General features: G+C 36.9%; 1 protein-coding gene across 2 annotated transcripts; it reads left to right on the plus strand.

The window, feature by feature from the left end:
• Nucleotides 1-777: 777 nt before the first annotated feature.
• Nucleotides 778-26,156, plus strand: LOC149832889 (uncharacterized). Of its 2 annotated transcripts, none has more exons than XM_090012627.1 (2): nucleotides 778-1,150; nucleotides 25,908-26,156. In XM_090012627.1, the coding sequence occupies exon 1, from the start codon at nucleotides 824-826 to the stop codon at nucleotides 1,148-1,150; it is 327 nt and encodes a 108-aa protein (XP_089868753.1). In that variant the 5' UTR covers nucleotides 778-823; the 3' UTR covers nucleotides 25,908-26,156. The 2 variants fall into 2 exon arrangements, with proteins under 2 accessions (XP_089868753.1, XP_089868754.1); XM_090012628.1 differs by lacking the exon at nucleotides 25,908-26,156 and adding an exon at nucleotides 17,870-17,968.
• The last annotated feature ends 443 nt before the right edge of the window (nucleotides 26,157-26,599 follow it).

A 26,599-nucleotide genomic window follows, 5' to 3' on the forward strand; every position in this document is an offset into this window, starting at 1 on the left:
GGCCTGAAGGTTTTAACTAAAGTTATCAGAAACTGCTCATGAGCATCTCCAAGATTTCACTATAAATTATGTGAAATGCATGCCATTTGCTCATGGCTGGGAGCTTTCCTGCAAATGCTGAGCCATGCATTGCCATTTCCTACCGTCAAAATTCAAGAAAAGCAGCAAAAAAAAGCCCTAGCAATTATTTGGAGAGGGGATTAGGTGCCTACCCGGAGCGAACACTTGTTTTTGAGGCATTCTTTCGCAAATCTGACCTTGCAGATGTGTTCAGAATAGTTAATTTGCCAGAAACATAGATTGTAATAGATTGTTTTTTTTGACAAAAATTTGTAAATTTTTAGGCTTGAATATCTATAAAAATTTTAGACCATTGAAATAGGGCGATCCAAGAGTCTAGTCTTATAAAAACAAGTATTCTATATGGTTAGATTTGAGAAAAGCATAAAAAAAAATCAGTATGCTCGCAGTAGGCATGGATTATTGTAGGTACCCTACGCATTATTTGGATACTAAAAATAGAAAATTATTGTCTAGCAAGAAGACAAGGTTAAAGTAATTTGCAGAATGTTATGTTGCCACATGTGCAGTTATGGGGACCTTGCACACCTGTCAGAAAAAAAAGTCCACTTTTACATTACGAAAACCCGTAAAACGGTAAAAGTCAGGTCCTGCCGGAACAGGAACCAGTACCACAAACTCGGATCCGGACCCGATCCATGGAAGCAATATTTTCGATGCCCTTCCCTCCTGCAACAGTCTACAGTGAGACAAGGGTTGCTAGCTTTGCTGCCGATCATCGTCTCCGTGCGAAGGACGCCACATGGTGGAGAAAAACCCTAACCCTAATCCTAGCCCTAAATATTTAGGGCTTTTGGGGCAGGCGAGGAAGAGGAAGGACAGCTTCATCCAACTGTTCCTCATGACGGGGGTGATGCTGCTGAGCATGAAGTCGGTGGGTCAGAAGTACCAGATCAAGGACCTCCAGGACGACACCGCCTCCCTCAGGGAGGAGAACGAGGCCCTCATCTCCAGGATGGAGTCCGTGAAGCAGCGGCTGCTGCAGGAGGCCGCCCTCGAGCCCACCGGCTTCTTCTCCGCCAAGCTCAGCCTCCTCTTCGGCAACTCTTCGCCCTCCGCCGATTCTTAGGTCCGCTTCTTGTCTCCTATTTAGGGGTTTTCCTAGTTCTGTATTCCTTTGCCTTGTTGTTTCTTTTTTGGTTTTCTTGATTCTGCTTGGGAGTGCAAAGCTTGAATTACGATGGCTTTATTTAAATGGGTTAATAACGGGGCAATGTAGAATCTGAATCTGAAGCGTGAAGATTTTGAGTTGCGAAGCGTTTAATGCAGTTTTGCATCACATTCACTGAATTGACATGAGCGTGAAAAAGGTTCAAGAATCGGTTTTATAAGGGATAAAACTGAATCACTTATTTTGGCTTTTTGACTCATATTTTATGGTAGATCCGGAAAGATATGAAAGGTCTCCCTCCAATCCGTACATGCGAATTTCAACGATTACGAATACGGCTTTCCGCAGAATTCTACATGTATCTATGAGAGTACCGAATTCTGTTTACTCACTTGAAATTGAGTATCCGCCATGGGAGTGTCTTGCTGTTAATAAGCATTTATTTGATTAGGAATGAATTATATATCTTGTTGATCCTCAATATAGTGTGAGGGAATAATTCAAAGGGCAGCATATATGTGTAGAACAGGAGACATTAAGTGGTATTGTCTTTGCGTGCTAAATGTGAGCATGATGACGTAGGTTCCATGGTGCTATGCAAGAGTATGAAATTAACTTCGTAGAAAACAAGGGTGAGGTGAGAAGCACAGCTTGGAGAGGCATGGCGCACAGTTCAAGCCAACATTTTTAAATGGTTATGATTTGTTTCGAATCTACCCACATCATGTTACCATTTGAGAAAGACTTTTCATTGGTTTGTTGATAAATGTTTTGAAATCTGTGCCTGTGGTTTGCCAAAGTGTTCTTAACCGCGTCATTGTTTTAGTTCCTTCACGATTCCTAAAATTGCAGAATGTATTTAAACTCGATGAGATATTGGTTCTTAAAAATGTAATATTTCAACATTGTTTGCATGATGTTTTGTTAAAGTTTGAAGTCTTTTAATGTTATTTTGAGAGAATTTGATTATTTGTAGCGCATTTAAAGATTTGGAAAAATTATACAGTCGTTCTTTTCCTTGCATGTAATGAGTCTCTCCTTACTTCATGATGAGTTTGATTGAATCAAACAACCATGATGTATGAATGCTCACAAGCATGATTTATTATTTATCCAGGCAATGTCTATGATTATGATATTGCTACTCATGCTTAAATATATCAAGAAACATACTTATGCTAGCTATCAAAGCAGGGGTGGAACCAGGAACCTAAACTAGGGTGGGCGCAAATGCGCAGTAATTAACACCCACTTTCTTTGATAAAAAAGTATTAACCTATATTTGTATAACCTATTTGACTATTTCTCTAATCAAATCACCAACCGACCAAAGTTTTTCAAAATCTTCCTAAAAAAACATATACTAATGGCGAATAATAAGTATTTAACACAAGTTTGTAAGTATTGTATTGTTACCCGTATCAATTGGGCCCAAAAAAAGCTGCATATCATAAAAAATCATAAATTTTTAATAATTTTTTCCAAAAATTCAAAAAATCAAGAAAAATCATAAAAAATTAGAACACATGAAACAATGATGAATTGCACAAAAATACAACCATAAAATCATATATGAAACATTTATGTCTCTATGAGCTGCATAAGCCATCGTCAAACATCAACTTCCTTGAGTGAAAACTCAATAAGAAGCAAAAAATATGATTTTTTTACCTTAAACCACTTTTTTGAGTGAAAAAATGGTGGAAATGCACTCTTGAGCAAACCGTAAAATCCCTCTTCCTTACGCACAGATCGACCCCCAAATCGCTCGCACGACTCACCGTGTGTGTGTGTGGATATCGTACGATACATATCGTTACTATTTAGAATATCACTATGATACACACTTGTATTGTAGACGTATCGTATGTATCATATGATACATGCTGTAATATCGTGTGTTTTACTTTATATTAAATTCTATGATTTTTGAAAATTTGGCTAAGTATTTTGTAAAGTTGTTAAAAACTTTGATTTTAGGTGGCGTCAGTTGAGTCTGGGCGTGGCCCATGACCCATTGACAAGACCTAAACAAGGCAAATAAGATTTGACAAAACTTTTTATTTTTGACCTTTAAAATCAAGCGAAAATCGAGCAAAATTTGGGTTAAATTCAGCAAAATTCGGAGGCAAAAGTCAGGTAGTATATAATTAGATGCGTCTCATAATTTTGAAAACATTGATATTTTGTTTTTATGAATTCGGGTTACGGTTGACCCAAAAATTGCATTTTTTAAAAAATGATCTTCCTCGATGTGACCAGTTTTGGATTGGATTGGATCGGATCCGATCCGTTTGATCTCAGTTGATATAGATCTGGACCCAGTTCAAGACCCATATTAATTAGGATATGGTCCAGGTTGAGATCCATATGGATATTGGATATGGATTTAGATCTTGAATCTAGATCTGAAATCCAAGCCCAACCAATTTAAAGTTTTAAATTCAATATACAAGGTTAAATTGAGTAAATTCCTTGTTAAAAAGACTCCCGGGGGGAGATACCCTCTGGAACAATCTAAAAAGTTATTATTTAATAAATAAATAACAATTAGTTAATTAAATATTAAAATTAATAAATTTCAAAAATTTATTTTGGATATGGCAGAGTTCTACATTTGCGAAACTCTACCTATTATGTAGGGATTCTAGAGGCGGGCGTCACCCTCTAGAAGCGCCCAAATGTGGTTAAGATAATTAAAATAAAATAACAAATAAATAAAAAGGTAGTTAAAATGGAAAAAAGAAAAAGGAGAAAAGAAAAGGAGGATTGAGATAGAATTCTACACTAAAAGAACTCTATCTTTTAACCAAATGGGGGACTCTAGAGGGGCGTCATCCTCTAGAGGAACCCACTAACTATATAACACAAGAAAAAAAAATAGAAGAGAGAAAGAAAGAGAAAAAGAGAGCGAGAGAAAGAAAAAGAGAGAGAGGGAAACTCGTGGGAGAGGAGAGAGAAAGGAAAAAGGGAAGAAGAAGAAGAAGAAGAAGAAGAAGAATAAGAAGAAGAAGAATAAGAAGAAGAAGAAGAAGAAGAAGAAGAAGAAGAAGAAGAAGAAGAAGAAGAAGAAGAAGAAGAAGGAGAGAAAGGAAAGGAAGTACCTTTTCGATCACCGACATAGGTTTCTCGGATCTTTTCTGTGTCCAATCGAAGGTACGAGTTCCTCTCTTGATTCGAACGGGAAGAAATAGGCTAAATTTGATTTATGTGGAGATTTCAGATGGAAAAAAAATAATAAATCTGGTTTTTTTGACATGTTCAATCTCATGCCTTATGCACAATGGTGAAACTCGATTTTTGATGAAAATATGGTTTGTTCCTGTGTATTCATGTTTAAACTGATGATTTCATAGCAACATGCATAATATATATATATATATATATATATATATATATATATATATATATATATATATATATCGCAGTTCTGGTTTGGGATCATATTTGACCCAAACCAGGCCTGCCGCAGGGACCTATTATATATATGTGTGTGTGTTGCGGGGGGGGGGGATTGGCCGTGCATTGGCTGATCTATCGTGGTCTGATTTGGGATAAGATCTGATCCAAATAAGACTTGTCGTAGTTCAAAAATGCTATTTCTAACTGACTAAATGTTGTGTTTAAAAACTCACTCAGTCATATTTACAATTGCTGAAATTCGTTGGCCGTTATTAATTTTTTTTTGAAGATCTGAATTTATGATGAGATGTACAACAAAATTATCTTTTTCCAGCACTATCTATGTTCATGGTAAAGTATTGTTTGAAGCTGTCATGACTTTGTTATATCGAAACTTTTATTGGACATCGTTAGACTGCCAGTAAGAGGTGTCTATATATATGCTGAAATCATTGACCATTAAAAATAATGGAAGGTCCAATTTCTGGTGACACCCGATCCATTAAAATTATGTTTTGATTCTAGACATTTCCAAACTGTTATAACCATGCAGTATATGGTATTTACAGCATGTGATTTCTCTGCATAAACATGCATATGGAAAGTATTTCCAGCATGTTATTTTTCTGTATGACTGTTGGTATACATATGCATCGGCCAATCATTTCCAGCATGCTGTCTCCTCCAATTGGCTGTTGTCAAAGTTATGATTGAACGACTAACATTCATAACCATTATGCTGAAATTTTGTTGGTCTTGCAACAACTTTTAAGAGCTGATTGCATATATATATATATATATATGTGTGTGTGTGTGTGTGTGTGTACACATGGGGTAGGATTGGTTATGTGTACCTGCAGATCTAAACCGATCAACCGATGATATATATATATATATATATATATATATATATATGTGTGTGTGTGTGTGTGTGTGTGTACACATGGGGTAGGATTGGTTATGTGTACCTGCAGATCTAAACCGATCAACCGATGCACATAGTGTAGACAAATCTGGTTCAGATCTGTCTAGGCCACTTTAAGTGTGTTGGCCAACTGCTTAAATGAACTGTTTGACTTCTTGGCCTTTAATCTGACTCGTGTAAGGTCTGCCCAAGATCTTCATACATGTGATTTAATTATTTTCAGTGGGCTGTTGTAGGGAAGAAAAATGCAGCACATTTATGTGCAACATTGACCGTTGCCCCTTGTGACTCGCCGGAGGTTGCCCCTTGTGACGTTGCCCCCTTGTGACTCGCCGGAAACCCTCATCCCACCCCATCGCCACCACTGTCGCACGACATCCAACACCAGACCTCTTATGCCCTCGCCGAAAACCTTCATCCCACCCCATCATCGGTCACCACTGTCGCACGCCATCCAACACCGAGCACCTTGTGCACTCACCGGAAACCCTCATCCCACCCCATCGTCGGCCACCACTGTCGCACGCCATCCAACACCGGCCACCATCGACGACCACGAGCCTTCTCATTCCTCTTGTGCCCCCATTGACCTCTGACAACTACGAGCCCTCGCTTTCTCTCAGCACCGGCCACCCAGTGAGTGTCGCACGCCATCCAGCCCCCCCCCCCCCCCCCCCCTAGTGCGCACCTCGCTTGTCGGAGACTCACCTTCTCTGGCAACCCTGCGCCGGTGACCGCCCTCTTCCACGACGACGACCCCCCTGTGCCTCGCCGGAAGAGCCTCTTCCTGATTCTACGTCGGTGAGACCCGCGTGCTGAGTTCGTGGGGTGTGAAGTGGATTCGGTTGGCCTGCGTGGGACGTCGGTGCTGTCGACTTCATCCCCCCTCAGTTGGATCCCTTCCCTGCCTGAGTCTATTACGGTTTGAGTCCCTCTACCCTCTTCCTGATTCTACGTTGAGAAATCTGTATGCTTGATTTGGCCTCCATGCCTGCGTTTAAGGAACTAAAATCTACGGAACTTTTTTGGAACTGCAGACTAAGTGTTTGTTAAAATTCCTCAAATAGGAATTTCGACCCAGGTGTCATGCATTTTGATTTGGTTTCTTTCTCTTTATTTTCTTGTTTGCTGAATTTACTTTTTTGCTTAATTGTTTAACTATTTTTAGGTTGTGTATAACTCTTTAGTGTACACTGCCGGTCCCAAGCCCAGATAAAGGAGGAGGGTTGCGGTAGGTCGGTGACAACCAACATAAAAACTTAGTCACATCTTATGCATATGAACCAATATGAGAATTTTGTTAGGGCGTTCACTACTGAGCGACACACTGTACTAGATAGGCCTGGAGGCAGTGATAAATGTGCAAGGGTTGCTAGGTCGTCACCCAGAAGCAACGCGTCACACCGACGCCCAGGTGTGGTGTCAAATAGGCAAGGGTTCTCTCATTTTGCTGGACGGGTGGGGGTAAAGAAGATAGTTCAAGAACATAAACTTAGGTTAGTCACTTGGAACATAGGGTCTTTAACGGGTAAGCTGGTAGAGTTAGTAGATGTTATGTGTAGGAGAAAGATTGATATTTTATGTCTACAAGAGACCAAATGGGTAGGTGAGAAAGCAAAAGTGATAGAACCTTGGGCATATAAGATTTGGTATACAAGAATAAATAGGACTAGGGCTGGAGTAGGGATTGTTATTAGTTGTGAGCTTATAGATAATGTAGTTGAGGTCCGTAGGAAGGGTGATAGGATTTTACTTATTAAATTAGTATTAGGTACATATATTATTAATATTATTAGTGTTTATGCACCTCAAGTAGGTTTAGATGATTCCATTAAGTGTCAATTCTGGAAAGATTTAGATGGAGTAGTACAAGGGATATCGTATTGAGAAAAACTTTTCATCGACGGTGACCTAAATGGACATGTAGGCATTAATCGGGATGAATTTGAGAGTATCCATGGAGGCTATGGTATAAGAGAAAAAAACGAAAGTGGAGAAAGAATTTTAGATTTTGGTTTGTCCTATGATATGATCTTAGCAAACACTTGGTTTAGGAAGAGGGAGTCTCACCTAGTAACATTTAAAAGTGGGGTTAATATGAGTCAGATAAATTTTTTTCTACTTAGAAAGAGAGATAGGGGTTTTTGCATCGATTGTAAGGTTATATCGGGAGAAAGTGTAGCTATACAACATAGTCTTAATTTTAGATCTTAGAATTAAAAAATGCCGCAAAACGGATAGACAAAGGATACATCCTAGAATTAAGTGGTGGGCACTGAAAGGAGCTAAACAAGGAATGTTTGTAGAGTAGGTAGTTAAGGAAGCTGATTGGTATACCGAGGAGGATTCAGAATCAATGTGGAATAAGATAGCGGGTTGCATGACAAAAGTGGCTAAGGAGGTATTGGGTGAGTATAAAGGCGGTGCACCGCTAGGTAAGGATACATCATGGTGGAACGAGGATGTTAAATTAACTATTAAGGTTAAAAGATAGTGTTATATGAATCTAAGTAAGAGTCGTGGTAATGAGAATTTGAAGAAGTATATGTTAGCAAAGAAGGAAGCTAAAAAAGTAGTGCGAAACGTGAGGGATAAGGTCTATAAGGAGGTTTATGACATGTTGGATACCAAAGAGGGCAAGAAGGATATTTACAGGCTTGCAAAGAGGAGAGATAGGAAATCAAGGGATCTGGGTATGGTTAGATGTATCAAAGATGAAACACAAAGGGTTTTAGTCAAAGATGAGGAGATTAAGGAGAGATGAAAATATTATTTTGATAAGCTTTTCAATGAAAGTCATGCTCAGGATCTTGGAGACTTCTCCATTCCTTTTCATGAGATGAATCGTGACTTCATTCGCAGGATTCAAAAGAAAGAAATTGCAAAGGCTTTGAAGAAAATGAAATCAAGAAAGACAGTTGACCCTGATGGTATACCTATCGAGGCTTGAAAATGCTTGGGTAAGAAAGGCTTAGAATGGTTGACAAATCTTTTTAACAAGATTTGACAGACAAATAAGATGCCTAATGAGTGAATGAAGAGTACGTTGGTGCTCCTATATAAGAATAAGGGTGATATACAAGATTGCACAAACTATCGTGGTATAAAATTCATGAGTCATACTATGAAACTTTGGGAGAGGGTGATTGAATATAAGTTGAGGAAGATTGTCATGATATCGGCGAATCAATTTGGTTTTATGCCTGGAAGATCAACTATGGAAGCTATACATCTTCTTAGACAACTTATTGAGAGATATAGAGAGAGGAACAAAGAGTTGCATATGGTTTTTATTGATTTGGAGAAGGCGTACGATAGAGTACCTAGGAACGTTCTCTGGTAGACAATGATGAAGAAAGGTGTTTCTCTCAAGTACATTAGTATAACTAAAAATATGTATGAAGGAGTAATAACCAATGTCCGCACTTGTGGAGGGGTGACAACTAATTTTCCTATAACGGTTGGGTTACATCAAGGATCTGCTTTAAGCCCTTTCCTATTTTCTATAGTGATGGATGAGCTTACGAGATCAATTCAAGAAAATGTGTCGTGGTGTATGTTGTTTGTTGATGATATTGTTTTGATTGATGAGACTAGAGCTGGGGTTAATGCTAAGTTAGAATTATGGAAATAGACATTGGAAGCCAGAGGTTTTAAGTTGAGTAAGAGTAAGACAAAATATATGGAATGTCGATTTAGTAAGCAACTAAGTAGTGATGAGAGTGTAGTGAAGCTTGGTGAGCGGGAAATACCGGTGGATGATTGTTTTAAATATTTGGGATCTATCATTCAAAAGAATGAAGAACTTGATGGAGATGTAAATCATAGGATAAAGGTTGGGTGGATGAAATGAAAAAGTGCAACTGGAGTGTTGTGCGATCGTAGAATGCCATTGTGGTTGAAGGAAAAGTTTTATAGGACGACAATTAAGCCCGCTTTACCATATGGTACGGAATGTTGGGCTGCCAAGAGACATCATATTCAAAAAATGAGTGTAGCTGAGATGCGTATGCTTAGATGGATGTGTGGAAATACAATAAAAGATAAGATTCGAAACGGGGAGATACGTAAGAAGGTAGGCATTGCATCCATTGAAAATAAGATGAGAGAGAATCGTTTACGGTGGTTTGGACATATTCGGCGAAGGCCTAATGATGCTTCAGTTAGAAGGATAGAGAAATGGGATAATATATTAGTTAAAAGAGGTCGGGGTAGGCCTAAGAAGACTTGGATGGAAATGATAAGAAAGGATATGGATGCTTTGAACCTCACCGAGGACATGGCATTGGATAGAAATGGTTGGAGGAGAAGGATTCATGTGGAAGACCCGAAATGATTTTCTTTTTTGGTTCATATCGCCGACCCCATTTTTTTTTGGGATGAAGGCGTAGTTGTTGTTGTTGTTATTGTCTGTTGTTCATTGCTTTTGGCTGCATGTTTCTGCCTGAGAAACATGCTCTGAACAACATGCTAATGCTGTCCTGTGCATTGTGGAAACATAACTATGACTCAGTAGTTATGTTTTGTATCCTGAGCGTCCCCAACTTTGTTGCATGTGATTGGCAAAAGTGTTTATTGGTTATGATATGCATTAGATTATCATGCTTATGTCTTACGTATGGAAACTCATGAAATTTATTACTTGCATGAATATGATCATGTGCTTATTTGAGAGTTTATACATATAATGGATCATGAAAAATGCATGTTGTAAGCATTTGCTCGTATGCATATGCAATTTTTTTTGTATGTACATTTTGTTGTGTGTGAATGAATGTGCATTATGGACATGGTTGAATAACTGTATGTTTGCATGTTCAATGAGGATTTTGCATAAGATGCATTGGTGGCCAGATGTAAACCACTGTAGGCCCAGGAGCATGTGTTGCTCTAAGTTTTGTTTTATGCATTTCAAAATTAATTCTTGAAATTATTGGCTTTCTAAGTTAATTGCACTGTTATGATTGTAATGGGCCAGGTCTCGTGTTGGGTTTTGCATGTTGATTTGCAAAACAATTCTTGTGTAAATAACTTGACTTTTGTTAAAAAGATAAAATAGATAAACAATGTAATTAATTTTCTTCCTACATGTTCCTTCCACAGTGTGAAAATCCTGGATGCGGTTTTGGGGAAACCATCAGGATACTAAAACTTCGTGTGCGTTTGTGCCCCTGAACACGATATGATGGTTCACCTTCTGGCCACAGTTTAGGGAGTTTCCAGCCATTTTGCCTGGGGGTGGTGTTGTGACACAATAGTTGTTATTGTAAGAAAGCACAATCCACAACAAGAGTGTCTCTCAACAAGTTCTCACAAAGGAATTACAAGAACCATAAAGGTTTACAAAGAGAGCTTCAACACAAGAACAAACACAATACCCAAAAAGGGGTATTCAAAATACTTGAAAAATAGATTTATAAGATTGGGATTAAATCCCACACCACAAGCATACAATACAAGGGGAATAGTTCCCATATTTATAGAGAGAAGGAGAGGAGCTTCAAGGGAGTCGTTGGGCTCCCAATGGCTCTATTAGAGCCGTTGGGAGTCCAACGGCTCCCTTGAAGATGCACCTTTTTGACTAGTAAAAAAGGCGAGGCCTAAATGAGTCCTAAAAGGGGTGAGTTTAGCTAGTTCTAGTTATGTTTCAACTAGAAATAACTAAACAAAAAACTAACTAGAAAAAAAAGAAAATATTACATGCGATTACATGCCTATGAGAAGCCTATGAGATATTATATAATATTACATATTTTAACACTCCCCCTCAAACTTACGGTTGGATAACCGAAAGTTTGCCTAAGAGAAAGTTAAATCAAGGAGCAGCGAGAGACTTAGTGAAGAAATCAACCAACTGATATTCTGGAGCAACATAGGAAAGATTGATGGTGCCGCGCAAAAATTCCTCTTGTATATAATGAGAGTCCATTTCTATATGCTTGGTGCGTTCGTGGAAGCAACATAGGGAAGATTGATGGTACCTGTGCTTTCTTTCTGCTAACCCGTTTTGTTGTGGAGTATAGAGACAAGATTTTTAATGTGAAATCCCATATGAGTTCAAATATTCTTTAAATTCAGTTGATAAGAATTCTCCCCCTGAATCAGTACAAAATATTGAAATATCATTTTTAAATTGATTTTTGACCATATTGTGAAATATTTGAAAAATAAAAACACTTCAGACTTATGTTTAAGAAAGTAAATCCAAGTATATCGTGTAAAGTCATCTACAAAACTTACATAATATAGAAAACCACCTTTTGACATAACCAGTGCAGGACCCCAAACATTAGAATGTTTAATTCAAGTGGTCGAGTAGAAACAAAGGTTCTTTCATGAAAGAGTAGCAACATGCTTAATATATATATATATATATCGCAGTTCTGGTTTGGGATCTTATTTGACCCAAACCAGGCCTGCCGCAGGGACCTATTATATATATGTGTGTGTGTTGTGGGGGGGGGGGGGGGATTGGCCGTGCATTGGCTGATCTATCGTGGTCTGATTTGGGATAAGATCTGATCCAAATAAGACTTGTCGTAGTTCAAAAATGCTATTTCTAGCTGACTAAATGTTATGTTTTAAAACTCACTCAGTCATATTTACAATTGCTGAAATTCGTTGGCCGTTATTAAATTTTTTTGAAGATCTGAATTTATGATGAGATATACAACAAAATTATCTTTTTCCAGCACTATCTATGTTCATGGTAAAGTATTGTTTGAAGCTGTCATGACTATGTTATATCGAAACTTTTATTGGACATTGTTAGACTGCCAGTAAGAGGTGTTTATATATATGCTGAAATCAGTGACCATTAAAAATAATGGAAGGTCCAATTTCTGTTGACATATATATAGCAGACTTGTCTGTCCAGTATTCTCGTAAGTCTCACAGTACTGTGGTTGTGTGGCTGTCATGGCTGTGATTTAGTACAACTGTAATGGACCGTGTTAGGTTGTTCAAAACTGGCTTGGACATCGACACGTGATCCATTAAAATTATGTTTTGATTCTAGACATTTCCAAACTGTTATGACCATGCAGTATATGGTATTTACAGCATGTGATTTCTCTGCATAAACATGCATATGGAAAGTATTTCCAGCATGTTATTTTTCTGTATTTGACTGTTGGTATACATATGCATCAGCCGATCATTTCCAGCATGCTGTCTCCTCCAATTGGCTGTTGTCAAAGTTATGATTGAGCGACTAATATTCATAACAATTATGCTGGAATTTTGTTGGTCGTGCAACAACTTTTAAGAGCTGATTGCATATATATATATATATATGTGTGTGTGTGTGTGTGTGTGTGTGTGTACATGGGGTAGGATTGGTTGTGTACCTGCAGATCTAAACCGATCAACCGATGCACATAGTGTAGACAAATCTGGTTCAGATCTGTCTAGGCCACTTTAAGTGTGCTGACCAATTGCTTAAATCAACTGTTTGGCTTCTTGGCCTTTAATCTGACTCGTGTAAGGTCTGCCTAACATCTTTATACATGTGATTTAATTATTTCTAGTAGGGAAGAAAAATGCAGCACATTTATGTGCAGCATTGTCCGTTGTCCATTGCTTTTGGCTGCATGTTTCTGCCTGAGAAACATGCTCTGAACAACATGCTAATGCTGTCCTGTGCATTGTGGAAACATAACTATGACTCGGTGGTTATGTTTTGTATTCTAAGGATTCCCAACTTTGTTGCATGTGATTGACAAAAGTGTTTATTGGTTATGATATGAATTATATTATCATGCTTATGTCTTACGTATGAAAACTCATGAAATTTATTACATGCATGAATATGATCATGTGCTTATTTGAGAGTTTATACATATAATGGATCATGAAAAATGCATGTTGTAAGCATGTGCTCGTATGCATATGCAATTTGTTTTGTATGTATATTCTGTTGTGTGTGAATGAATGTGCATTATGGACATGGTTGAATAACTATGTGTTTGCATGTTCATTGAGGATTTTGCATAAGATGCATTGGTGGCCAGGTGTGAACCACTGTAGGCCCAGGAGCATGTGTTGCTCTAAGTTTTGTTTTATGCATTGCAAAATTAATTCTTGAAATTATTGGCTTTCTAAGTTAATTGCACTATTGTGATTGTAATGGGCCAGGTCACGTGTTGGGTTTTGCATATTGATTTGCAAAACAATTCTTGTATAACTTGACTTTTGTTAAAAAGATAAAATAGATAAACAATGTAATTAATTTTCTTCTTACGTGTTCCTTCCACAGTGTGGAAATCCTGGATGACGGTTTTGGGGAAACCGTCAGAATACTAAAACTTCGTGTGCGATTGTGCCCCTGAACCCGATATGATGGTTCGCCTTCTGGCCACGGTTTAAGGAGTTTCCAGCCATTTTGCCTGAGGGTGGTGTTGTGACACAATAGTTGTTATTGTAAGAAAGCACAATCCACAACAAGAGTGTCTCTCAACAAGTTCTCACAAAGGAATTACAAGAACCATAAAGGTTTACAAAGAGAGCTTCAACACAAGAACAAACACAATACCCAAAAAGGGGTATTCAAAATACTTGAAAAATAGATTTATAAGATTGGGATTAAATCCCACACCACAAGGGGAATAGTCCCCATATTTATAGAGAGAAGGAGAGGAGCCTCAAGGGAGTCATTGGACTCCCAATGGCTCTATTAGAGTCGTTGGGAGTCTAACGGCTCCCTTGAAGCTGCACCTTTTTAACTTGGTCAAAAAGTACCTTTTTGACTGGTAAAAAAGGTGAACCCTAAATGAGTCCTAAAAGGGGTGAGTTTAGCTAGTTCTAGTTATGTTTTAACTAGAAATAACTAAACAAAAAACTAATAAGCAAAAAAAGCAAATATTACATGAGATTACATGCCTATGAGATTACATATGAGATATTATATAAGATTACATATTTTAACACTCCCCCTCAAACTTACGGTTGGATAACCAAAAGTTTGCCTAAGAGAAAGTTAAATCTAGGAGCAGTGAGAGGCTTGGTGAGGAAATCAGCCAACTGATATTCTGAAGCAACATAGGAAAGATTGATGGTGCCGCACAAAATTTCTTCTCGTATATAATGACAATCCATTTCTATATGCTTGGTGTGTTTGTAGAAGCAACATAGGGAAGATTGATGGTGCCTGTGCTTTCTTTCTGCTAACCCGTTGTGTTGTGGAATATAGGGACTAGATTTTTAATCTGAAATCCTATATGAGTTCAAATATTCTTTAAATTCAGTTGATAAGAATTCTCCTCCTGAATCAATACGAAATATTGAAATATCATTTTTAAATTGATTTTTGACCATATTGTGAAATATTTGGAAAAATGAAAAACTTCAGACTTATGTTTAAGAAAGTAAATCCAAGTATATCGTGTAAAGTCATCTACAAAACTTACATAATACAGAAAACCACTTTTTGACATAACCGGTGCAGGACCCCAAACATCAGAATGTATTAATTCTAGTGGTCGAGTAGAAACAAAGGTTCTTTCATTAAAGGGTAGTTTTTTCATTTTTCGAAAAATACATTTTTCACACTTAAAAGTTTCATGATTACAAATTTTTTCCATGTTTGGAAAAAACTGAAGCTTGGACATACAAGGATGACCAAATCTTTTGTGCAAAAGATCCAAGCCTAATTTTTAAACATTACAGTACAATGTATTCTTGGGTATTTTCAAAAAATTCATGTAATACAAGCCTCCTTCTCTATGGTCTTCCTCAATTAGCTTTCCTGACTGGTGATCCTGTACTCGACAATCATGAGAAGAGAAGGAAACATTACACCCATGGTCAATTAACTGAGATACAAATAAGAGATTTAAATTAAGTTTAGGAATATATCTAATTTTTGGAATACAAAATCGTTTTGAGTTTTGAAAACTATTTTCGAAATTCCCTATTCCTTTTATCTCAAGAGCTGTTCCATCCACAGTAAAAACATTAGATCCACTTGAGTTATCACATTGAAAAAGTAATTTTATGTTTGGTGTCATATAAAAAGAAGCACCAGAGTCAAGAAGCCATAGAGGTTTACCGGGATCGGAGACGCCAACAGAAAAGACGATGACTCTAGCAGAGGAGGAAGTTCCTTTGAGAAGTGGTTGCAGTGCCTCCACCAGCTGAGTTAGTGATATGTTTCCAATAGATGCCTCATTTGATTCTTTTGAAGATTCGACAGAAGAGACCTTCTTTTCATAAGGCTTTTTCAACTTTGGACAATAAGTCTTGACATGTCCTGATTTGCGACAATAATAACAAATAATTTTCCTTCTTTCAAAGTCGCTTCCTTGCCTTTCATCATTTGTCCTCCCAATATGTGGAGGTTTGTATGTGCGAATATGGTTACCCGGTCTAGATACGACTAGAACTGAATCATCATATCTTTTGGCGACTCTTTTCTTGAGTCTATTTTCTTTCATATTTAGGTATTCAATTGTGTTCTCAATAGAGGGAACCTTTCCTCGATGAAGAAGAGCGGATTTGGTTGATTCAAATTCGGACATCAACCCATTAATAAATTGAAAAAAGTGCTCCGCATTTACTTGATTTTGGCGAAGTTCAATGTCTTGTGGACAATGCTACTTTGGTTTAAGGAGAGCCAATTCTTCCCATAGCTCAGATAGGCTATTGTAGTATTCCCTAACACTTTTATCTCCTTGAACCATATTTCGAACCTTTTTTTGGAGATTACATATGTGGGCAATATCTTTAGGAGAGTACATTCTCTTAAGATAATCTCATGCATCATTTGCGTGTTCAAATTTTGCAAGGCTTGAACACTTCTTTATTTCAACACTAGAAATAAGCCAAGACATGATCTTGGCGTGGCCCATTCTCCATTCTTTCCACTTTTTCTCATATGTGGAGATGGCTTTCACTTTTTGTACCTCCGAAAGAGGTACTTCTTTCCCTCCTTTGGTGAGGGTTAGTTTAGGTTCCTCATCGGTTCCATCTACTAATCCCTATAGACATATTTCCCAAATAAGGTGCTTCATGATAGAATCCCATGTTACATAGTTTGAGTCATTGAATTTTATGGGCTTAATGGTGACATTATCATTGTCATCCATTTTACACACTTGAGAAAGAGAAAGAGAAAGAGAAAGAGAAAGAGAAAGAGAAAGAGAGGAGAATATTCTACTACAAAGAACAAGAGCAAGCAACCTTCGAAGCTTTCACTACCAATTCTTTAAAAAATCTTCACTTTCTTGAAGAAAACTTGAATGACACGCTTTCCAATGCAAATCCACTTATGGCTTTGATACCATGTAACAAAGCACAATCCACAACAAGAGTGTCTCTCAACAAGTTCTCACAAAGGAATCATAAGAACCATAAAGGTTTACAAAGAGAGCTTCAACACAAGAACAAACACAATACCCAAAAATGGGTATTCAAAATACTTGAAAAATAGATTTATAAGATTGGGATTAAATCCCACACCACAAGGGGAATAGTCCCCATATTTATAGAGAGAAGGAGAGGAGCCTCAAGGGAGTCATTGGACTCCCAATGGCTCTATTAGAGTCGTTGGGAGTCTAACGGCTCCCTTGAAGCTGCACCTTTTTAACTTGGTCAAAAAGTACCTTTTTGACTGGTAAAAAAGGTGAACCCTAAATGAGTCCTAAAAGGGGTGAGTTTAGCTAGTTCTAGTTATGTTTCAACTAGAAATAACTAAACAAAAAACTAACTAGAAAAAAAAGAAAATATTACATGAGATTACATGCCTATGAGAAGCCTATCAGATTACATATGAAATATTATATGATATTACATATTTTAACAGTTATTGATATACCAAGAAAGTGGTATCAGTGGATGTTGATTTCCTTTGTGTCCTGACATTAGATGTTGATTTCTAATGTTTTGATGGATGGTGTTGATTCCTGATATCGGTCGAGAGATAAGTGTGGAACCCAGTAATAAAATACAAATTGTGCGTTGAGTTAGAACTGGGAACCTATCTTGGACTTCGAGAATTGTGTAGCCATTTTGAGTATTCGCGGGTTTAATAAAAAATAAAACTAAACTTGTGTCCATTTAATAGGACCATACATGCAAAAGAGAACTCTGATAATAACTTAATAAATTGTTCATCTATGTGCATTGAATCATGCATCTTTACTGTTCTGCACTAGTTCATGCATTATTAGTCGTTCAGTTTCATGTGAGATATTGTTATTGCATCATGCTTTTAAATGCTTGAATAGTAAATGATTTATGAAATTGTTGTTGTATGAATTTGATTTATGCACTTTCTTGCCTATTTGGATTTTTATAAGAATTCGTATAAAGAATCTTTGATTCTTACCCAGTATTTTCAATGTTTTTCTTAGGACCTGGAGCTTAGTGATGAAGATGACTGCTATAGGGAGTATGCGAGATCGCGTGACTTACTTCTGTTATTTCTAGATAGTGTAGCTTTGTTATTTCACACTTTAATTTAATCATGTTCTCAGACATTGATTTATTGATTAATAAAGTTAGCTATTTGATTGATTGGTTAAATGTAAAGATCACTTGTGGTTTGAAAGTTGTTAAGTCTGTGAGACCTTGAATTCTTGGGTTTTGGTTTTCGTAATTGTTTAAAAAAAATTTCAATCGTTACATATCGTACGATACAGGGTCAACACTCTTAAAAAATGACAAAATCATAAATTTTCAGTTTTTTGGTTTTAAAGACATCTTGAGAACTAACTCCTTCGTTTGTGTAGAGGCCATTAGACTGGTATTCACTCATCTTAGGACTCGTGAGAGTGATTTGAGGGCTAATCTGTGCACAAGGGAGAAGAATTTTATGGTTTGCTAAATTAAAAGTGCATTTTCACCATTTTTTCACTTAAAGAAGTGGGTTAAGATAAAAAATCTTTAATATGAGTAAAATTGTAAAACTACCTTAAAAAAAAATTCCTTGGGGGCCCGTTGCCCCTCTATAATCTCTTGCCAACTTACCACGAAGTTGGATCCACAAAAATTAGAGATTTATATCAAAGTAGAAATCAAGTGCAACTATTGCCATAATACTTTTGTTTATGTAATATGAAAGTACGAGTCTTGTGACATGTTCTTAATTGCAAGATATTTAATATTTTGCATTGTTCTTATGAGATATGCATGCAATATTATCTATGATTCTATATTAGTTGATGTTTTATGATGTCTTATGCAACTTATAGAGACATAAATGATTCATATGTGATTTTATGCTTGTATTTTGTGCAATTCATCATTGTTTCATGTGATATGATTTTTTTTTTATAATTTTTTTTATTTTTTTAGATTTTTTAGATTTTTTTTTTAAAATTTATGATATTTTATAATACGATACGGTCTTAATTTGTGCCCGACCGATATGGATAACGATACAATACTTACAACATTGATTTAACAAATGAAAGAGAACTTGAATAAATTCAAATATTCAGTATATGCGAAGTGGAAACAATGAAGTTTGTAAGCATACTGTTAAAGTTAATAATGAGCCTCATTAATCTAGTCTCATAGAAACTTTTGATAAATGAAGTCCCAAAAAATCAAGGTATTTAAGGGTTTGATAAACAAAATCAACCACTCACTAATAAAATCATGCTTAGTGATAATTGAAAAAAAAAATAGCACCCATCAAATCTAAAACCCTAATTACACATTCATCATTTGAAAAATCCAAATGAATACCCTAAATACTAAAAAGAAATAAATTTATGCTAATTAAAAAAATGAAACCCCTAATATTTTAATCAAAATCAAGCATTCATTATTCATGCCTAATGCTAATTGAAAAAACCTAAAACCCTAATTAAACATTCATGCTTTTAAAAACAAATTAAATAAAAAACCTAAACACTAATAAACATCATATGTCATACATTATGCTAATTGAAAAAAACCTAAAATCAAAACCCTATGCTTTCATGGAATATTGAAAAAAAAAAACGTACTGGAAAGAAGAAGAAGAAGACCCCGTCACAACCACTTGACCAGGACCGTGTGTTGGAGAGGTTGTCGAAAGTTAGACAGTTGGATGGAGTCCAGCAGAAAACCAGGAGAGAGAGAGAGAGAGAGAGAGAGAGAGAGAGAGAGAGAGAGAGAGAGAGAGCTTGCACTCGGCATAGAGGCCACCCATGGTGCCGCCGGTCGGTGGATGCCAGAGTGCAGAGAGGCAGAAAGTATCAGACTCAGGGAGTATATATATCAGGGTTACCGGAAGCGCCTAGCTAAAAGGGGAAGCGTGCTTTGGAAGCGCGAAACGTCGCGCTTTCGAAGCGTGGGGGGAAGCGTCCCCCTTTTTTTGGGAAGCGTGCTTCTCTTTAATGGGGGACGCGTTTCCCTTTAATGGGGGACGCGCTTCCCTTTAATGGGAATCACGCTTCCCATCACGCTTCCCCCACGCTTCCCCTGTTTTTTTCAATTTTTTTGTATTTTTCATTTTTTATTTTTACTTTTTTTTTTCGCTTCCCCCTCGCTTCCGAGACGCTTCCTAGGTCGCTTCCGAGACACTTCCCGAATCGGTCCTAAGTGGTCCCACGCTTCCCCGCTTCCTAAAAATTTGAAAGTGCCTCGCTTCCCGCTCCCGCTTCCTCAATTGGCAACCATGATATATATATATATATATATATATATATATATATATATATATATATATATATATATATATATATATATATATATATAGAGAGAGAGAGAGAGAGAGAGAGAGAGAGAGAGAGAGAGAGAGAGAGAGAGAGGGTCAGGTGGGGGCACTTGAATGGTCGGGTCCGGGTCGTGCCCACCCTGATCCGACCTTTCACATGGTCAGGGTGGGCACCGACCCTTAACCGGGCCCACCCAACCCATTTTGGGGTCAGGCTGGGCATGTGCCCACCCTGGCCCTAATGTGGCTCCCTGCCCTGTATCAAAGTATGGTTGCTAAGCATGGTCATTGTGAGAGGCTATGATATATATGGTGCATTATTACATTGCCATATTTTGAACATTGAGCATATTCAAGTAGCTTCATAAATTTTATCTCATGGGTAATTGGCTAATTGCCATGGTGAACACAAACTGATATATAAATCTAGGCATAGAGAAGTGCTTATGATATAACTTCTCCAGTAGTACGACTGTGCAAGTTTTATAAATTAGCCAAACAAAGGCTAATCCATAATTAAATGTCTATCAAGAGACTTATTATTAACTTCCTGAATGGAAGAAACTAAAGCTCGTCTCTATGAATCAACAATACGTAAGCCCTCCCTAGAGTTATTGAAGATCGCAAAGCGTGTGTTAAAAGAGAAAAAAAAAATTATTGCAGTGATGAAATCAACTATATTCTATATGTTTGGTGTGAAATAGGTGGTGCTATAGCATATAAGGTGAATCAAAATATTACTGGTATACTCTGTCAACTCCATCTTGTACAAAATGTGGGAAGATTAGAACAGTGACTGGGCTTGTTGTATTCCTAAGATAGGACATGAAAAATCTTTGAACTGATTGTGGCAGATGTTTGTTATCTTAAAGATAGGGATGGTTTGGGACTACTGGTTCATTTTCTTACATTTACTCTTGTTATTTGAACCCCTAATTTTACAACTCTCTCTCTCTCTCTCTCTATATATATATATATATATAATACACACACATATATATGTATATGTATGTATGTATGTATTGTCACCGATAATGCCCATATTGTCAAAATATCATGACATTTTTGTAATATTTAAGGAAAAAAATCTTGTTTTTTATCTGTTAAGCTTACTTTTTCTGTTTTTTGTTTCTTTTATTTTTTTAAAAACTTTTAAAAGTTGTTTATTTATATTTTTTCAAGAAAAATAATACAATACTTTATTATTATTTATATTATTTATTTTTTATCTTCCAAGATATTCTCGAGAAAAACCAATTATTGAAAATCTCTTCGAGAAAAACCCTTGGCAAGAAATTGCATTGAACAATACAGGTGATGCTTGGTTTTATAGAAACAGACTCTTGGATCATCTGATTACAATGTATGATAAGGTTCTTAAGGCTTGAATCAACAGCTGAGAATTTTCATAAATATTCAAGCATAAAAAAATTGCATTTCTTGATCGAAAATACATGATCCAACAGTCAATTCCTAGCAAATGGACCATTCCGAATGCATCTGCAGGGTTAGATTTGCAAAAAAAGCATCGGAAATGCCTAGTTCATACCAGCAAACTTGTTTTGCTGGTAAATATTCCAGTTTCCCTATATATATACAAGTTCCTCTTGGAAACTTCCTCAATGACTTGGATTTTTTGCCTACAAGTTCATCTTGGGAACTTCCACAAAATCAAGTCCAACTCACTCACCTGCATGAAAACCCAACAAGTTCATGTTTGGTCTGACTTGATTGAACCTGAACCTCTTCCAGATTTCTGTTTTACATGTAATGTGGTTGGTGCCTTTTTTAGGCCTGAACTCAGTTCTGCTTGGTGTTAACAAACCAATGGCATTAACAGATTCAGCCAGGCTCTGGTGAGTTGATGTACTAAGCCAAAAGCTGACAAATTGTGATTCACAATTGATGACTTTTCCTATGCTAATCCAAATGAGGATCAAAATCACTTTTGGAGCAAAATGTTACCCTCTGCATAGTGTTTTTCTTTGAGAGCACACTCTTGGAGCTCAGAAAAACAAGAAATTCTTAGATTTTCTGCATTGCTACTGTGTTTACAATTTGCATGCAATGACCAAATCATGGTTTACTAAGCATTTGTTCTTCCTATCACATTTTTGATGATAATGCATGACAGCATTATGTTTATGCGTCACTCTCCTAGAGAGTGGTTCAGTGTGACCCTTGTTGATTGTAAAAAGATATGAATTATTATTGTTAATCCTAGGTCAAGCCAATACTAATTTTGTGTTCCACGACAAGAGAGGACACTGTTTTGTTTAAGGGAAGTAGGGAACTCCGGGAAGAGGCAGATGTTATCTGCTGCTCCGTGATAGCTTTTCATCTTTCAGTTATACCAACAAAGGCAACATTTTAAAGGAGATGGCGTTATCGATTCCTACAGGAGGGATGTTACCCTGGTGGTGAATGGTGCTGTAGAAGATTGAAATGTGCCCAGTGTTGGTAACAAGGTCTTTTGGCATAAACTAGTAATTTTTCTGAAGTCAAATGCCATTTCCTTAGTTCCAGCTGCCTAGATTCCTATCATACAAATGTACTCCTGTTTCTTCTGAATGCTCTTAGGCAATTGCTGAAGAAGATGAAAAAATTGGCATGAGCTTGCCCCTTCAATTTGATTATCAAATAAGTGACATAAATTGCTTAAGTGGCCTATCCCACTCTGTGATAAGTATAAACAATCCTTTCATGCATTTTTCGTAGGTGGCATGGTGGGGATGAACATCAGGTAGATGCATTGCAGATTACTCTGTTTCATGAATTTCATCTAACAGGTTTTGCCGAGATGAAAAAATCTAGTCCCCTAATATCTACAATGAATACCACCTTAGTCTTTTTCCTTAATTTGAGCCCAAATTGCTTGACGTTCACATTTGCATACAAGTATAATGATCATAGTTACTTGTTTCTGCAAGGATGCTACTACAACTTTTGCAATGTAGAGAGGAATCTATGTTATTCTGAAAAACTCAAATGTAGTTTTTAAACTGATTAAAAGGTGGTGGTGGTGATTTGGGAAAACATTCAATATGTTGAAAGTGGCTGCAATTAGTTGTCAAGTTTTATATTTTCAAGGTTCAAGAAATAATTACTAATTTTCATTCAGGTCAGTTGCAAATTGAATGAAGTTCTACTATCTATCTTATCTTACACATTAAATAAAGTTAAAAAAGCGCCAGGAATTTATTATTTTGATGATAGATTATTCACAGTTAAGTAATCCTCACTATGAGTTAATCTTGTAGCCCGTGAGTTTAACTGTTGACACAATATCTACAAATTTGTCAATGTCCATGAGGTTGTCGAAGTTGATAATGCACACACACACACACACACACATGTAGACAGTATCATCCAATGAAAAGTCGTAGTTGCAACTTGCGAGTGTATCTGCTTAATAGGATCCCATGGATGTGTTATCGTTGCTCTTTTGCTTGGAAATATGTTTTTGTCTGAGTTGTTTCATCCGAAACTCATTTTTTTTCATCATGCAGTTTTGTGCATTGTGGGCTGTTGATTTCTATTACTCTTAAAAGACTTGTCTAAATATGAGAATCTAAGACACGTTTTTTGGCTGAATAAACTATGATATCACGTCTATATGTTTCAATCCATGCAACATTCAATAGGTTGCTAGAAATTTAATAAGGTCTTCTGGGTAGTATGATACGTTTCAAAAGAAAAACAAATATTTACCCTATATGATGGGAGTCCTATTTAGCAAAATAACCAATTCTTATATAGCACAGACTCGTGGGTAACATGCATTGACAGGTTTCAAAAGATCAATTCAGCTATCCATGTTAGGCGATTGAACATGCTGCTAAACCAAGAGCTAGAAACGATGCTATCACATGATAACTTGTCTAGTTTCATAGAGTGAGCTGATGTTTCCTTCTGGCTGCAATGATCTATGGATGTGCTAACGTGCTTCTTTATTTTTCTAGATTTTTTTCTTCATCAACAGCTTTTTGCTCTTGGGGTGTGGCCCCGACAAACTGTTAAAAAACAACCAAAAGCAGTCAAAACACTCACTACCTTGAACGAAAAAGTTTTGGTGGTTATGATACAGGAGATAAAGCCAGTTCTTAAAGAATGCCAAGTTGTAAATATGCAAATTTTAGTTGCTCATATTCCATCATAAACATGAATAGTTGATAAAGATGATAACTGGCAGGTCTCTTTAGTTGGTAGGCCCTTATGTGGTTGGCATCCACCATCTTTCCTTTAGTTGACATCCAAAACCTTTGTGATAATCCAAATTGCTTAATTACCACATGCATCCATCTTTCTTTTGTGGAACTTGTTTCTAACTTGATGACAGAATAAAGAGACTAGAAGTAAAAGCTGTTAAGAATCTGATATTAATAAATAAAAAGAAGTGCCATCCCCTGGTGTGATGATGAGTGCTCGGGCTGTCAGCACGGAGATGCGGCTTTGAGTCTTGAGAATGGCCACATCTTGCAGAAAAGCTGAAGGTTAGGACCGACTGGAGTATGTGCTTCTATATAATCTCAGAGCATTGACCCTTTATTTTTTTGATTTTTACTCGGAGAAAATGCCCTAGGCACAGAGACCTAGCTGCGCTGGCTTACCCTGCCGTACTTACGGTCGCTGTCAGGTTAGCGTAAAACTCCAAGGGCTTACCCCTCCACCCTAGGGAGTCGCTTGGCTTATGCAGGGGGTTGACGCCCATGGGATTTGAACCTTGACTGCCTATCAATCGGTCTAGGCCCCCTTTATAAAAGAAATGGATAAAGCCCCTGTGACAAGTTGAATTCAAATTTTCTTGGTTGGATGGTAACTTGATGTTGGGGAAGCTGCGTTTGAATTTCAGGTGAAGTCTTACTCAATTGCAGATCTTGAAGAATAATAAAAGCTTTGGACGCTTTTGAGAAAATTTTTAGTTTCATGTTTCCTTTATTCTGATGAATAGGATTGTTTAGCTTGCCCATATGAGAGAAATTAAGTTTTATGGTCATCAGATAACCATGTAATTACTAGCAAAATCATTCTAACCTAATTACATTGAGTTGTTTCCAAATCAACATAAAAAATTGAAGATTGATATTGGATAGAAAACTACCTTTTAACATGTGGCATCAGATAACTGTTCGAATTGATTTTTCAAGTTCAAATTGAGTAAACAATCTTCTTACTCTGCCGTTACGCCTGGTGTTTTAAGAGAGTGTGGACCATGGTATCAGATTGTACTCATTCATATGCCAAACACAGATCATTATGTTCCATTCAATTTTACTGAAAAGGAGAAAAAAAGTCCTCTGTTTAAATTAAGTCTATAAATTGTGCATTTTCCTTTTCTGTTTAAAGGATGTAACAATGAGCACAAGATGGTTCTTATTTTTTTGGTGGGCCTCTCTGCTTGGCCCCAAATGAGAACCTTTCTCACACAATGGTGAGAGAGCTATTATCATTTGCCCAATTTCTCAAGTGCAAGCAAACTTGAGAAAACGGGGTAGTGAGATTTGAAATCACATTTGGTACCATTTTGCTCTTTTCACATGTGATTGCAAATTATATTGTCCACCCTTTATCTCGGAATCATATGATTTCAAAATCTCGAGATTTCGAGTCACATGAGATACAAGCAAGTGTCCACTGTATCTTTCTAGCAAAGTATAGAGCCTTGTTCAATTCAAACCAATTGGGGCTGCCATGTGGTTGGACCTTAACTCGATTTTGACCCTGTTTTTTAACCCATGTCCTAGGATATGAGCCGTATCTTTAAAGCCAGTTAAAAAATCTGGGCTCGTGAAAAGGAACCGGAGCCAGGTCAAGTATATGTACCAAACACTTGGAATTCTGAATGAAAGCTTGGAAGCACATGGATGGACCCACCTTTGCTGTGCCTGATCAGTCTTGTGTGGTACGACCTGAATCAAAAGACTTTGAATCCATCGAATGTGGATCTGGTTTTGATGCCATGCTACTGTATACAAACCAACCTGGCTCCTCAATCGAGGTCCAGCCCATTAAAAGGCCTTAAAACAATCTATTTCAATCTTTTATGTGAAAAAGTACCTAGCATGTGCATGAGCAAAACCCTAACCCATAAGGCATTGCTTCTTGATATACTCATATTGCATATAAAGCGTGTCAACTTCAATCAGCAGTAGAAAAACTCGTTTAAAAAACCATACATCACAAATAGAAATATCAAATGTTTGAAAAAATGGTTCTCTTTTTAAAACTCAATACTATTTTCAGTAGAAACTTGTGTCTGTTGTATCAAGAATGAGTATCAAACTAGTTTCTATAAATACAAACCACGACGACGCTGTCACAAAGATAGCATTTTCGTCAAGACATTTAAATATCAGGACTTGTTAAAGAAATTATAACACAATAGTGATTGACTAAACATGCATATTTGACTATTTTAATTTGCAGGTATTTTTAT

Source organism: Nuphar pumila, chromosome 7 (assembly GCF_984573655.1).
Source record: "Nuphar pumila chromosome 7, dmNupPumi1.hap1.1, whole genome shotgun sequence".
NCBI lineage: Eukaryota > Viridiplantae > Streptophyta > Magnoliopsida > Nymphaeales > Nymphaeaceae > Nuphar > Nuphar pumila.